Source organism: Pteropus vampyrus, unplaced genomic scaffold (assembly GCF_000151845.1).
Source record: "Pteropus vampyrus isolate Shadow unplaced genomic scaffold, Pvam_2.0 Scaffold41, whole genome shotgun sequence".
In the NCBI taxonomy this organism is placed as follows: domain Eukaryota; kingdom Metazoa; phylum Chordata; class Mammalia; order Chiroptera; family Pteropodidae; genus Pteropus; species Pteropus vampyrus.
Window position 1 is genome coordinate 6504108 of NW_011888822.1, and position 16901 is coordinate 6521008.

At 36.5% G+C, this 16901-nt stretch overlaps 1 protein-coding gene across 4 annotated transcripts in view; it reads left to right on the top strand.

The window, feature by feature from the left end:
* Nucleotides 1–16901, top strand: part of SLC25A26 (solute carrier family 25 member 26) — a 153741-nt gene that overhangs the window by 134706 nt on the left and 2134 nt on the right. For all 4 annotated transcript variants that reach the window (XR_895798.2, XM_023529698.1, XM_011358472.2 and 1 more), the window contains 3 exons: nt 5550–5619; nt 11802–11866; nt 13132–13205. Coding sequence is in view for 3 of the 4 variants with exons in the window: in XM_023529698.1 (XP_023385466.1) it covers nt 5550–5619; nt 11802–11866; nt 13132–13205 (209 nt within the window). In the remaining variant the exon portion in view is untranslated. The remainder of the gene's footprint in view (nt 1–5549; nt 5620–11801; nt 11867–13131; nt 13206–16901) is intronic.

The window sequence follows — 16901 nt, forward strand, 5'->3', positions numbered from 1 at the left end:
CAATGCATGTAAAGTGTTTAGTGTCTGGAAAGTAGTAAGTGCTATATAAGTGTTTATTGTGATTATTGTTATAATCATTAATTGTCATGCCCTGTGTTTGCCACTGAAGTTTCTTACTTGATTCTAAACCTTTTGGTTCTAGAGATTTTTTTGGTTTGTTTTAAGATATTTATTATTATCCTTTTCAAATATGAAATGATTTCTTTATATATTCTTAGGCTAAATTATTCTGGCCAGGTGATAGTGGAAAGTTATGCTTATCTATGGAGATTCTATTTTTAAACTGTGTCTTCAGCCATCTGAGTCTATTTTGATTAAGTGTTGTTTTTCTCCTGGCAACCGATTTTTTTTCATCCTAGATTACATCGGGCACCTCTGTGAAGCTTTCTCCATCACCTCCTGGATTCTTTCTGTTATAATCCTGTTCTGCTCCCACTGTACCCCCATTAAATATTAGACCTAGGGACTGCTGTTTTTTTTCTTTTCCCCTTAACTCTTTAGTGCCTGACACCTAGTAGGTACTCAGTAAATGAATTACATAGCATCTTTCTTTGATTGTTTTCCCCTTGTATGACATGTAATTCACATCTTGTTATTTGTTTTTTATTATTGCTTATAAACTCAGCATTATTAATTATTAGTATTTTAAGTCTGTTTGGAGTAAACTTCTGCTCTTTGCATCCCTTGAAGATACCAGTAGATTAATTGAATATGACCTTCAGTCATCATAAAAAGTCCAGTTTATGTTTCACATTTCTTTTCTAAAAAGTCAGCAATTAAGTTATGGTGTTAAAACTGGCATTAGCCTGATAAAATACACATTTTGCCACCTTAAAAGTAAGAAGATATTGTGCCACTGTCTTGTTTCTTATACTGTCTCCAATACTTATAAGAGCTCTTGAGAAAATGTTTGCTACAAAAGCACAGATATATTTACAAATATTAGCACATTTGCTAAAGAAATACCACATAGTCTTGCTTAGTGGCAAGACTTTTTTTAGAAAGCTGTTTTTAATAAAACTTTTAAAAATCTACTTCTATAAGTAATGTTATGAATATCGGTTTGATAGCTGCATTCTTAGCCCAGTGAATTTAATAAACATATTTTTCACGTAACCATTCTTATTAGTTAGGTAAAAGGAAATGTTAGAGTCTCACATCACAGTGTATAATATATCTAATTTGTTAGATAGTTTACATAGGTAGGTAGACACTTGCTTAAGAAAATTTGTTTCCTGATTTCAAATTGTATTACAAAGCTGTAGTAATTAAAACAGTATGGTATTGGTATAAAAACAGATACATACATAAATCAATGAGACAGAATAGAGAGCCCCAAAGTAAACCCACACATATATGGTCAATTAATTTATAACAAAGGAGCCAAGAATATACAATGATAAAAGGACAATCTCTTCAATAAATGGTGTTGGGAAAACTGGATAGCCACATGCAAAAGAATAAAACTTGACCACTATTTTACACCATAACCAAAAATTAATTTAAAATGGATTAAAAGACTTGAAGTAAGACCTAAAATTATAAATCTCCTAGCAGAAAACATAGGCGGTAAGCTCCTTTGCATAGGCCTTGGAGATGACTTTTTGAATCTGACACCAAAGCAAAAGCAATAAAAGCAAAAATAAACAAATGAGACTACATCAAACTAAAAATCTTCTGCACAGCAAAGGAAACCATCGACAAAATGAAAGGACAACCTACTGCATGGGAGAAAATATTTGCAAATCATATCTGTTAAAGGGCTAAAATTCAAAACACATAACTCACATAACAATAGCAAAAAGATCTCAAACAATCCAATTTTGAAAATGGGCAGAAGATCTGAACAGACATTTTTCCAAAAAAGACATACAGATGGCCAACAGGTACATGAAAAGATGCTGAACATCATTAATCATCAGGAAAATGTAAATCAAAGCTGCAATGAGATTTCACCTCAAACCTGTTAAAATGATTATTATTAAAAAGATAAGAAATAACAAGTGTTGGCATATATGTGGAGAAAAGGGAACCCTTGTGCATGGTTGGTGAGAATATAAACTAGTGTAGTCACCACAGAAAATGATATGGAGGTTCCTCAAAAAATTCAAAATAGAACTACTATGTGACCCAGCAGTTCCACTTCTGGATATTTATGCAAAGGAAACAAACAAACAAAAAAACTAACTCAAAAGGATATCTGCATCTCTATGTTGTTACAGCATTATTTACAGTATCTAAGATATGGAAATAACCTAAGTGTTCATCAAGGGATCGATGGATAAAGAAATTTTAGTATATATACACAATGAAATATTATTCAGCCATTAAAAATCTTGCCATTTGTGACATGTATTGACCTTGAGGGCATTATGCTAAGTGAAATAAGTCAGAGATAGACAAATACTGTATGATCTTTCTTATATGTGGAATCTTTAAAAAAAAAAAAAATGTCGAACTCATAGATAGATAGAGAACAGATTGGTAATTGCCAGGAGCAGGGGATAGTGGTGGGACTAATGGGTTAAGGAGGTCAAAAGGTAAAAGAAAATAAATAAAACCAGTAAATCACACATAAAGAAAAAGTTGAAGTTGACAGTAAACAGGGCCCTATATGTCTTGATTTGTTAACATGACATCTCCATTTCTGTAGCAACCTTCTCAGCCTTACAGGTATATTTTCAGAGTAGAACATTAGTACTAACTTTGCTGTTTTTCTTTCAGTTGTGGTATGTTTGATCTTCCGTAAAAAAATCATGCCACTGTCAGTGCGTCATTACACTATTCCAACCATTTTAATATATTCAAGAGGTTTTTTTCTAATATTTGTCATCATTATTGCAGTGCAAACTGTTATGCTAGAGGTCCTATCCAGTGCAGTAAAGCAAGAAAAAGAAATAAAAGGTAATAATCTAAGTTAGAAGGAAAAATAAAAATGTCTTTATCTGTAGACAATATAATCATTGGTGTGAAAAATTTGATGGAATCTACAAAGAAGCCATTAGAGCTGGTAAGTTAAGCAAGGTTGCAGAAAACAAGCTCAGTATACAAAAATTAATTGTATTTCTACATGTTAGCAACAAACAGAAACAAATTAAAATAAAACAATACTATTTGTAGTGGTATCAACACATATGAAATACTTAGAGATAAATCTAACAGTTGCAAGACCTATATACTGAAAATTATAAGACTGTTGAGAGAAAATAATGGAGGCTTAAGCAAATGGAGAATTATATACCATGTTTATGGGTTAGAAAAACTCAATATTGTTAATACTTCCATTATCTCCAAAATGATCGGTTGATTCAGTGCAATTCAGAAGAAAATCTCAGCAGGCCATTTTGTAGAAATTGTTAAACTGATTCTAAAATTCATATCGAATTACAAAGAACCTAAAATAGTTAGAGCAACTTTGAAAAAGAACAAAGCTGGGGAACTAATATTACCTGATCTTAAGATTTATTATAGAGCTATAATAGTCAAGAAAATATCAAATTAGTATCAAGATAGACATGTAGATTAGAGTGGAATAGAGAATACAGAAATAGACCCACACATATATGGACAACTGATTTTTGACAAAAGTAAGAAGGCAGTTCATTGGAAAAAAGATACTCTTTTCTAATTTTTGGAACAATTAAATATCTATATGTAAAAAATAAAAGAACTTCATACCTTGCATCATACCTAAAAATTAACTCCAAACGAATAATAGATCTAAATGTAAAACCTAATGACATAAAATTTCTAGAAGAAAACACAGGTGAAAAATCTTCGTGGCCTGAGGTAGGCAAAGATTTCTTGGATATGTCACTAAAATCAAGATCTGTAAAAGAATCATTTGTACTTCATCAAAATTAAATACTTCTGTTTTTCAATAGACATTGTTAAAAGAATGAAAAGACAAGCCACAGATTAGGAAAAAAGCATTTGCAAATGACTTTTATATAGAATATATAAAGAACTCTCAAAACTCTATAATTAAGAAAACAACCAATAGCAGTGTACAAAACATTTCAACAGACACTTCACCAAAGAAAATATACAGATGGAAGAAAGTACACGAAAAAAAATCCTCAAATCATTTGTCATCAGAGAAATAAAAATTAAAGGCACAATGAAATACTACACACCTATTAGAATGGTTAAAATTTTTAAAATATTGACAATGCCAAGTATTTCAAAGGATGTGGAGAAACTGGAACTGGTTAGATTGTAAAATGATATAACCACTTTGGAAAACAGTTTGGTAGTTTCTTAAAAAGTTAAACATTTTTATGCCATGTGATCCAGCTATTCCATACCTAGGTATTTCTCCGAGAAGAATGAAGGCATGTGTATAATTGTTCATACCAGTTTTATTTCTAAGAGCCAAAAAACTGGAAAAATCCCAAATATCCATCAGCAGGTGAGTACATAAATGATATATGTACACAGTGGAATATTACTTACCAATTAGAAAGGAATGAACTGTTGATATCCACAGTAACATGGATGAATCATGCGAAAATTCTCAAGGAAAAAAAATTCAGATTTTAAAAAAAATGAATGTTCATTTATATAAAATTCTATATACAGCAAACTAATCTAGAGTGACAAAGATGAGGTTGTTTAGTGGGTGACGAGGAAGAACAAGAAAGAGGGATGACAAAGGGACAGAAAAACTTTTTGGGGTGATATGTTCACTACCTTAATTGTGGCAATGATTTCATGTGTATGTTAAAAGTTAACAAGTTGCATACTTTAAATATGTGTAGTTTATTGGACATCACTTACACCTTAATAAAGCCCAAAAAAAAAAAAAAAAAAGTACAGGCTCTGCTGTTAGAAAGCCCAGCTGAAAGGTAGATAATAATAAGACCTAATTCTTAGGATTGTTGTAAGGACTATGGTTTTTAATATATATTCAGAGATTAGACCAAGGCCTGACTCAGAGCATTGTTCAACATTTGGTGTGACTGTATTTTGTCTTCTACTTGATCATAAACTCTTGGTAAGCAAGGCACCATGTCTCTGCCATCAGTTTGCCTAGATTGAAACCAGCATGGGTATGTATATGTATAATCTTCAACTTCATGAACAGTACAAAAAATGTTTTGACAGTTTTTAAATTGACAAGTAACAGAATTAGCATCCTTCAAACGTACAACATGGATAAAGATTGAAAAAAGAATTGAAGGATTTGGCATACACTGCTCTGGATTAATTTGTGAATTATAGTATATATATGTTCAGAATTATATGGGGAATATTTAAAATGTTATATTGTCTTAAAGATATATCTTTATTTATACACAGATACACACACAAATATTCATATTTCCTAAAAATTGTTTCCATGAGCACTGTAATGTAGCTATCACTCTTGTTTCTTTGACTTATTTTAGAATGCAGTTAAGTCCTTGGGAAAATCACTTATGTCATCAGTAAGGAATGCCACCAAAATAGCTTCTCACTTAAGTTCCCATCCCTAGAGCTAACCCACAGGAGGTTCCGATAAATTCAAATATTTAATAACTTGTATTTTTCTTTCTCCTTAAACACAGGCCCTCTGGTCCTGGAGGCAGGATCATGTGGTGGATTCTTGGCAGTCAGCAGTCTGTGGAGCTTTTGCAGGTGCAAAGGATTATATTATACTGGGAAAGACCAAAGAGAGAGAGAAAAATGTGAAAATATTAACTATGCAAAAACAACATTCTTTAGAAATTCCAGGTTGTTTAAATGAAGAGAGTTCCACCAGTAGTTTGGGGAAAAAAAAGTGTTTTAGAAAAAAAAAAATGCTAAAAAGGTGTCCGCTTGAAAGACAACCAATTTGTTTTTGACAAATTTTTCTTTTTCTTTTTATCTGTATTGAAGCCTTCACTCAGGCCCTTGGATTATCTTAAAGATGATTTATAAAGTCTTCTGTGGGAAGAGACTTGCTGTGGGTGCTGGGCTAACTGTGCAGCTGTCTGCCTTGAGCAGTGCTTTGGGGGTTTAAGCGATTTCTACAGAAGGCAATGATTCACGGTTCGTGTGACATGTTTGACAGCACCATAGATTAACTAGTGTCAGGAGAACAGAGGCTGCTCCACAACTTACTGAAGGCTAAACTGCTCTGTTTAGAAAATGTGGAGATCTAAACATCTGGGCATTTTCTAGACATTAAACTGAGAGCAATGTGACAATGTGCAATATTGTGTTATCCATCACTAAGTCATACGAATTTTCCAGTGAGGTTTTAATGAGAACTCAGATGCTTTAAGGAATTTTTTAAGTAATAGGTTTAACAGCCTAAAAAATACATTTTGTTGTTGCAAATAAAGGAAAATTAGAATTACAGTTGATATAAGTCAAAGTGGAGATTTGCCAGAAAGTTATGAACTTCTAGTTTAGATGTGAAGCGTTAATTGATAGATATGTAGGTTTAGATGTCACCTTTATTAGAAAAGAATTATTTTCCAATTTGTTTCATAGTTGTTAGGTTGGGTGTTTTGTTGTAGTGATTAGGAAAACAGAAAACATACATTTCATAGGATTCTTTATTAATAGTTGGACTCATTTGACTTATAGAATTGATAATCAAAAATAAGAATCTTCCCTCTAGACACGAAGCCAGTTCAAATTGATTATGACAGGTAATTGTTTCCACATGACACAGTTATTAGCTCTGTTGAATGAGTAGGTGGTCTTGATTTATTTTTTAGAGGTCAGGCATCTTTATACCCCAGTCTCTAAATGAAATGTGAATTTTTGTTGACTCCCTCCTGAGCCCTGGGGACAAAGTGAGCATTATGGAAATCTGTTCTTCCTGGATAAGGAAAGGCCACGTTTTAGAGTTAACAATGCCATAAAACTTCCATGTGTTGAAATAAGTGTATATTCTGTGGTCCCATTCTTTAAGTTGGTAATGCCAAGATTTGCTTACAAATGTATTGTTTCTGTTAAGGAAATTTGCATTCATTTCAGTTCCTTTTTCTGAATAATGCTTTGTAATAGGCGCTAAGCGCTTAGATTAGTTGGGGGTGGGGGGCAAGAAAGAAACATTTATCAGACATCCACTGGATGGTGGGATCCTGTGGGCCAGGCCTTTTCAGTAAGGAGGCTCACCCGAAGAGCACAGAGCGCAGCACACAGCACTCTGCTCCAGCAGCAGGGAAGCCGGGTTGTGAGTAAGGGAGGCTTTGCCCAGAGCTACACTACACATGTAGTGGAGGCCAGACTTGCAACATTGTCAAGTCTCGGTTCTGTCTCCAGCTAAGAAATGAGACTTCAAGCCCCTCTTGGTTACCTGTACATAGAAGGAACCCTCCCTGCCTTAAGGAATTATAGTACTTCAGGGATAGGTGAGGTAATGTATGTATGAGTACTTGAAATTGATAAACCTAAACATATGTAAGGAATTATTACTATTTCAGTAAAACAACCAACACCCAGGAAATGAATAGCTTTATCATCACAATAATACCAACTGTGTCGAAAGAATAATATTAATAAAGTTACTGTACACAATCATTTTCTCTTATACTATCATCTTATTTTTTCAGCCGAAGTTCTGATAAGTGAAGGCGTTTGTCCAAATTCTGCAAAACTCCATTGTCAGTAGATCCACATATATTTAGCAAAAGATAAAATACATTTCTTGTTTATATCCCTTTTGTTTTGAAATTTTAGTTGGTATAAATGTTGATCCTGAGGAATTAAGTTACTACTTTAAAACTTTTCTGAAAGATAAACATCATTTGAAAATATTCCAGATTGTGAAAAGGTGATATTCTGTAAGAGTTTGTTGCAACATTGTGCAGTACACACTATGGGGAAATGAGTAGTGACTTGCCACGCTGGGCAGCTCCTTTAGGACCTGATATGCTTACCTGCGGCCCTTTCGTACTCTTTAGCCTTGCATGGCCATAAAGGCAGTGATGAAACTTGCCCTCAAATCAGAAATCAGATTTCTCATTCCTCTTTGCTTTTCCAGTTTTTAAACAGGTTAAATCATTGTAGATGAACCATTCTCTGTGCCATCCTTGGCACTCTTCTGTGTTCATGCTTGTTTTATAAACTACTTGGCATAGATATCCAAAAATGGCCCTTGAGATTGGAGGTGTTGATGGCTTGTCATGCTCAGAAATTCCCTTGGCTTCTGGTCAGGGGTTAAACTAGGAAAAAAAAGGACTTTGCCAACTTCCTCACTTCCAGTTAACTTCTAAACATAAAACCATAATTCAGTCTAAGTAATTATGACATTCACTAATAGAGTGACAATTACTATTCTAGCATTCTTTGATCAGTTTCTTGTAATTAATATACCTTTTTATTTACATTCTCTGAAAGAGGAGAGTGACAGATGATTGATTGTTAGGTAGATAGGTCCATCGATAGATCTTCCCTTGGCGTTAAATTCTAGAATAGGATGAAGGATTATCTGGGTACAAATGAGGAGGCCTAACACAAATTTTAAAACACACACACACACACACACACACACACACACACGTGTTGTCATTGAAGCCCTACCCATGCATATCATGCCAAAGAGGTACATGAAGATGCTCTTCTCGCTCCCAGGCTAATCAGGGAAGGGAAGACCCTTGAGAGACAATGATTGGCAGTGCTGTCCACTGCCGCCCCCACCGCTTTCGCTTTCGCATTCGCTTTCGCATTCACATTCACATTCGCAGCTGCTGCCTGGAAGTGACAGCTCCAAGCCTATTATAGGAAGGCGGCCCCTTTGGAGAGTGTAAAGAATAAGCATTTGTATCCTAAGGGCATGTATGAACTACATCTAGTTTTCCCTGAATCTGGTCCTTGAAAGCAGTTAGCCTAGCATTCAGTAAAAGCCTAACTGCAGTGGAGCCCATAGAAAATTGTCATGTGTGTTGTGAGCACTAAAGCCGCCTACAGATGCTGTACCAAATAATTGTTTCCTGTCTAATATGTTAGCATGTTCCCTGTATTTATTACCAGCAGTTTACAGTTCCCTTAAGTAAAATATAGAAAGGAATGACATCTTAACTGAAAGTACAAGTCCCCTGCCCCTCCCCATTATGACCAGTTGTTCTATTACATGATCTTCACAAGTCCTTCTTGCAGCCTCATAAAAAATATTGTGAGGTCTGTGAATTAAAGCAATCTTTGATATTTGAAGACAGTCAAATTGATTTATTAGTAATTTCCATAAAATACAGTTTCCATCATGGTAGTAAAATTAGGACCTATTTAAGTATATGGGTTTTTGTCTTTAACATTTTTTCATATTACTTTGATGAAACAAATCTCTAAGAGAATATTGGCAGGCGTCCACAGTAAAGGAATGGGGAACTTTTGCTAATGGCCAAAATAAGTTTGATTTGCAGTATCCAAATTTATTAGAAGGCAAATACTTTTCAACATAGGTGACTCTAGACATAAAAGCTTGAGTGGTCAGACAGATGTCTTTGCCAAGTTTTAAGTCTTTTTAGTTGGTCTAGGATGGTTTGTGAACACTTTCAAATAGGAAAAATGGTGTATGCACCTCTGCGTTTTAACTATCAAACAAATTTTAATGTCTTATTATATATCAAAGTCATTATGTAATAAAAGGGCACTACTTTTGGAGCTAAGATACACATGATTTTGAGGCCCTGCTCCATACTGCCTGTTTGTCCCTGGGCAAGTTGTCTGTAAAATGCAATAATAATACCTATGCAAATGAGATAACATAATCAATGAAAGTACCAAGTACAGTTTCAGTGTTCCAGATAGAACGTAAGCGCAGATATTAGCTTTGATCTTCCCCCTCCTCCCTTTAAGAGGACCAGTTGAAATCTTCAGTTTGTAAGAACTACAGACACTTGTCCAGGGCACCCAGGAAGCATTTTTGAGTACCTACTATGTATGCTGAGCTAGAGACATGAAGAAAAATCACATATTATCTCTGTCCACCCAGAAGAGCTAATTACTTTGAGCACTAGTTAGAGCCGGGCACTATTCTAGACACTTTGTACAGACTCATTTTCCTGTGTCATATTGCTATCTACATCTTATAGATGAAAAACGGGCCGCTAGAAGACCCAGTAGCCAAGAGCTTGGGTTCTGGAGTCAGAGAGAAAACTTCAAGTCTCAGTGCTACTAAGTAAAACTTCCTATCAGTTATTTACCATCTCTTAGCTTCAGTTTCTACACTGGTAGCACGGGGTAACAAAATACCTGTCTCATAAAGTTCTTTACTGAGAGAATAAGTAAGTTACCTAAGGCCAGCCACCTAGTAGAGCAGGGGGTTAAGACTCGGTCCCTCTGACTCTGAAGAAGTATTTTCTTTTAGGCCAGACCAGTAACGGAAAAAAAAACGAATATAAGATTTGCGTTTGGGGATGGTACAACTCATTGCCTTTCTTTCCTTTAACTTTTTTCTTCCTTTCTTCAGATATTTTTTTATGGACGTGAAGCCTTCCTGGACCCTTTTTGATAATTAAAAATATATTTACTCCTTTAGTGCAGAATATGTGGTTTAAAAAACTTAAAAGCAGGATTTCAGGACTGGATCCACAAAATTTTTAAATACTTGGCAGTTTAGCAAGTCTGAATTTCAGGCAACTTTTGAATCTGGAGGAAAATGTTTCACATATTCATAACACAAAAGTGGCTAAAAGGAAAGAGACTAATATTCATATTAATTGATACTCTTTAGCCCTAAGGTGTGTCATTTGTGGGTAACCAAAAATGGAACAAGGAAGCATAAATGGGTACATCTTTCAAAAAGTCAGTGTCATAATGTTACCAAATGGAGGTTCAGTGTGATGATCTTATTTCAGCAACATATTTAGAAAGATATTTGGCATAGATCAAATGACCTTGTCCACATGCCACAAAACTTGGAGGGAGAGTAGTGCTATTTCTGGAGCATCCTTCACATACATGTGTTCTCTTCAGCCCTCTTACAAAACTTCCTATTTCACCTTAGCTCACGGACGCTGAATCTTTAGAGAGCCCTTTTAGGTTTATTGTTTCTACCTCCTTAGGGGCTCTTGAAGCTTAAAATGTATCTTTTTACCATATTAAATTAAATATTGGCACCATATACAGTGGTTTCTATTTAAAAAAAAAAAATTGCCAATTCCCTGCCCATAGATATGGACCCCTTTAAAATGTGTGGATTAAAAAAAGTCAGTTTGGCAGTCACAGTATTCCATGAAAGATAAGGTAGGAAGGAAGCCCTACTGAAGAATGACTGTTAAATCAAGACTGACTCTCACAGGATGCAGAAGGGAGCTTAGAAATGGTACTGTAACTGGCCTGTTGTCAGAAGCCTAGAAATATAGAAAGCTTTACTCTTAACGTTTTTAACTGGAAGAATCCAGAAGTGATACACGTTTCTGTTTGCCCACTTTGCCTCAGAAGCAGAAACGATGAAAGCATTTTGGAGTCAGATTAAGGAACAGTGGCCCATAGAAGGCAGGGACCCCCTGAGCATCATAGGGAGCAGCGAGCCTTTTACTGAGAGTAGATGTCTGCCCACAGACACATAACCATGTACACACACAGGTCTGTTTGCTGCTTCACAAAAGAGAAAGATATGTTGTGGGGCTTGTTTTTAACTTGAGTAGGTAAAGCATCATCTCAGTACCTCTCTAACATAGTTCGATATCACTACAAAAGCAATGGAGCATGTGGGTAAAGATTTTGCATGTATGCATCCTATTCTTGAACCATTTAAGTGGCTGTAATGATGAAGTGATTTTGGCAGAATTATGAGGAATTATAAAATAAACATTATAAAATACCATGTAATACCGTAAACAGTAGCTTACTTGTGTGTCGGGTATTTCTTATATGCACAGGTGGGTTTGCAGCTGCAGTCACTACGCCTCTGGATGTGGCAAAAACAAGAATCATGTTAGCAAAGGTAAGTGACAAAATAACGTAATATAGACACAACAGATGCTTCTATCAGCACGAAGGCTTATATGTATATAAAATGAATAAAAGTGGAAAACGCCTCCCTGTAATAGCAGCCTTATGCTGCCTGTTGAACCACTAATGAAACTGACATTGACAAAACAATATCCATAGTCATCGCTGAGACAAATGTCTATATAGCATTTTACCTTCTCATCATCATTTTAAACTACATTATGTAAGCAACCAGGGCTGGTAGTGCCTCTGCCTATTAAGACTACATTGGCTCAGAGAGTTGACATGCTTCACACCATGTCAAGTGTGAAGCAAGCAAGTAAGCTAGAGTCTCAGAACTTAGGTCATGCTTGATTGTAACTAGGTGAATTAGGACAGTTGTCAGAATTAAAACTTCTTTGTTTAAAAGAAAAAATTGTTTTTTTAAAAAGCTGGACTGAGACTTCAGGGAATGCCATACAAGTAACAGATTTGGACCAAAACAAAAAAATTAAAAAGTCATGCCCTTGTGGAAAAGTGGAACAAATAGGGCAGAATTATAGTATGTAGGTTGACAAGGCCAAACCTAGGAATGTCAACCATGTTTTAAATTGAACATAGTAAAAAGGTGAAGGGATTAACAAGTACAGATTGGTAGTTGCAGAATAGTCATGGAGATGTGAAGTATAGCACAGGGAATAAAGTCACTAGTATTGTAATAACTGCGGTGTCAGATGAGTTCTAGACTTATTGGGTGATCACTTCATTTTATATATGTCTCATCACTGTTGTACCCCTGAAAATAATACAATATTGTATGTCAACTGTAGTCGAAAAAAAATTTAAAAATAAATTAAACATAGTACTCTTTATTAAATGTAGTTATTAGCCACTTAGGTAAGTTGCATAATTGTACCATTTATATTGATCATCTCTCATTATTCTCAGGTCAGTTAATATTGTTTTCAGTCTTTTTCCTGTTCAATAGCTGTACGTGAATTATTTGGGTGAGCTCTGCTCATAGTTTGGTAATGAAGCACCTAGAAAAGCAGCTTTCCGTGGGCATGGGCCAAATCATTGTTGCCTGTGGGTTTGAATGTAAGGGCTTCTGGTTAGCGAGATCTAGGGGTCCTGATTTCCCAGAAACTCCCCAGTCTATTTGGAACTGGGTCCTAGATGAGGCTGTTAGGGAACCATGCCTCTGAGGATATCTGAGAGCCAGCTGTACATTAGGGAGTTTCATAAGATAATGGCTTTCTCTTTTGTCTTTTCCCGCAGGCTGGTTCCAGCACTGCTAGTGGGAATGTACTCTCTGCCCTGCATGGGGTCTGGCGGACACAGGGGCTGTCAGGGTAAGGACAAGAAGTCATGCTCAGTTGTCTTCCACTCTCCACTGGCTCTTCCTCCTTTAGCCTAACATTAAACAAATGCTTTTCCTTTCTTCTGCTTATTTCCTGGTTGGGGTCTCTTTATTTATATTGTACGAAACATTATATTTGATATATTTGGTTATGTGAGATGTTATTGTGCAGTGAAGATGATGCAAATATGCTAGCCAGCCTTGTCCATCTCGATGTTAAATGACATCCACATATGTGGCTCCTGCTAGCTTCTGTGCTACAGCGTTGAGAAGATAGGCTTCCAGTTATGTAATGCAGGAACACAGGTGAGTGAGGAGAACATTGTCAGAAAAAAGGATTTGTGGTTTGGGATACTTTTAACTATTATTAGCAACAAATCGCTTTCAACATACCATAGTTCATGACACCTTACTTGAAACCCACTGTTCTATATTATCAGCTTAGTGCCTCAAACTTCTAGCATCATATCTTAAAAAGCTCTCTTCAAAATGTTATTTCAATATTGCTTTTACGACATAAACTTGGAAAACTGGCTGAATGTTAGGATCTGAGCAGGTGTGTAAAATTACAGTTTTCTCTTTGGAATCATCCACTGAGAGCGCAAAGCAGCACCCCTTTGGGAGGGTGTCGGGAGCGTGCCTAGTGACGGGGTTTGGCTGGTGTGAACAGCAAAGCTGCGGTGGTGTCACCTCATCTCAGTGCTATGTTTATCATTTAGTTTATGGTAGTTGCATATACATGTGGCAGGTTTTTATTTCACCTAGTTGATAGGAACCATGAAGCATGTTGGTCAGGCTCTAGGTAAGGTTTTTGCAGGAGAATAGCCCCATCTTCTATTCAAAATTTCCAACTGGAAGTTTGAAAAGTAGGTAGTGTTGGATGGTTGTGTTGAGTGTGACAACTCTGATGGAATGACTCTGGTTGTCTGAAGGACTTAAGATGTTAAGACAAGAATTGGGTTTAACAGAAAGGAATAATTGAGCCCGGGAAGGGCAGAGGGCAGCTTCCATGCCATAGTCAGCCATTTATGGCTAATATGTTGGGAAGAAGTAAAAATCTGGTTGCTCATAGTAGAGACACATTGGACACCAGTTCCACATTGAACAAAGAAACGGTATGAGAAGAAAATGAGGGCTAAAGCAGCTTATTTAGTAGCAGGTAAAAGATTCTTAGTGTTTCAGATAGTTTTGGGCCACACAGAGCTGTTGCTTGCATACAGTAGCTTTTTTAGATCATAAAGTCAAATTGCTGAATTTCACTCTTATTCATTTCAATATATTTCATATTAGATCCTATGGCAACTCTTGGTCAAACCTCTGCTCTTGACCTTAGCTCTGTGGATTTGATGTTGACCTGCAGCCCACCTGCCTTTCTTGAGAAGGTGGTGATTATGTGGGTGATGTGCAGCATAACCGGCAAAACCATGGCCACTGAAAGTTTGTAGAGAAGGAATTTCGTTGAGTAGATGATTGAAACTAAATCTTCCTTGTCCCAGTTATGATGTGTACTTGATGTCATGTAACTAGGAAGTGCCAGAATTTTAGGTTGAGGACAGGTGTCAGAGACATGCCAAGGGCCTGTATCTGTCCCATCAGCTCTGAAAAAGTAATTTGGAGTTTTGCTTATCTTCTGGAAGCTTCTTAAGTCTTGGGCGCTCATACCTCGGGGATATTGCAGGTTCAGTTCCAGACCACTGCAATAAAGTGACTATCACAATAAAAGGAGTTAAAATCTTTTTGCTGGAAGAGGGTCTTGCCTTCAATTTGTAAAAAAAAAAAAAAAAAAAACAACATCTGTGAAGTGCAATAAAGCACTAATTACCTGTTACAGTTAAACGAGGTGTGCTTGTATGCGGTGTGGTCCTTTAGCAGCGTATTACAGGCAGCCAAGCTTGTCACTCAAGAAGTGACAGTTAACTTTCTATTAATGTCATAAAAGACAACAAATAGTTGGTCAAAAGAATTATAACCAAAAGCAAGCAAAACAGAAAACCCCTAGAAATGTGTGCAGCTGTTCTGAGGGTTGATCCTAGACGTCCTCATACCTGAGGTGTCTCATCTGCTTCCTGTCTGGTTTACACACACACACCCCTAAACACACCTGCTGACTTTACTGCTGCTCAGGTTGCTCAGCATATACTCTCCACCTTGCAGTGAAATGGCGCTGACCTCTCAGGGTAAATCAAAGTGGTGACACTTTGGTCTCTTCCGTGTTGGTTCACACAGGGGAATACCATGTTCTGGCACATATTCGGAATGTATGCTCTAGGGCAAACTGTTTTCTCCAAAATAAAAATACCACGTGTTCTTTCAGTCCAGTAGCCAGAAAGCAGATGGAAAACCTGCTTATCCTGCATTGCCCCTTCCTACTTTTCTTCTGTTAATCAACTGGCTTTTTTTCTTGACTGTGCCCTTTACGAAATAACATACTACTGCCATGTGCACCTTCCTTGTGCCCAGCTCTGTGTTAAATGCTTTACATTTGTTATCTCATTCAGTCTACGGTCACTAGAACACAGCCCTGCTCTACTCGAAGCCTTTGCCTTCGAGTTTGGTTGGGGTGCTCACTGTACAAATTGCTCTACTTTAAGGCTATAATTATGTTAATAGATTCAACTGTCATCTAGTGAAACCATAAACTGCTTCCATCTGCCTCTAGCCAGGAGCAGCTGAGCTCATTAACAGAAGCCGAACCAAGACGCTAGCTTTTTGAACTGAGATAGTAAAGGAGTAAGCATTTCGTGGCAAATGTGGTCTTGCACAGGTCAGCCTCTGCTGGCTTCCCTTCCAGCACCCTTCCCTTTGTAGGGAAGGGACAGGGAGATGAATCTGTCTTTTAGGAAGGACACAGTGGACTTAAAGTGGTAATTTATGAGTTTCTGTCCTCACCAAGCACTTCATACAAAAAACAATTCGCATGATGCAGAGCTGAACAACTTTTTTCCTTACAGGTGTATTTTGGTTTTCTATAAAATTTTCATGGTTATTTCTAGACAAGAAAAAGAGGTTTTCATTTTATCTGAAGGATTTTACTTAATTTTAATTTTTAGCTAGCTAATTAAAATAAAGACCCCCCTAAAACTACTCTAAAATCCATTTTTCTCAGAAGTACTGAGTGCTGCATACAAAGGGGAGGCGAGTTGACCTCTTCCCCACAGTTGTGCAGAAAGGAAGCAGCCAGAGCGGCTGTGAACCAGGCTCAGGGCTTTCCTTCCTGTCCAGTTTCTTGGCGAGCCACCATTTAGCTTATCATGGAGGTTTTCCCCATATCTTAAAAGATATAAAACTACTGTTGGCATAACCTGACCATTTTCAGTTTTCTTTCCTAGACCTGATCTCCTCACTATTAAGTTTTTTCCCTTGTAAATCCACCAGTTCTGATGTTGTAATTTTGTTTTTCTCCTCACAAAAGTAATACACTTTGAAAAAAAAAAAAGTTCAGTTATTACAGAAATACAGACAGGGAATATTTCCTTTAATCTTACCCTCCAGAGAAAGTGTAACACATACCCCTGCCACATTGGTCAAACATACAATCATATTATACATACAGCTTTTGGGACTTGATTTTTTTTTAGAACCTGCTGTGTTTATTTTATGTTGGTACCTATGGCCTCCCTCATTCTTAGTGAGAGCTGCATAGTCTGTCCTGTGTGGATACTGTACCAGAATTTATGTAACCAGAAGG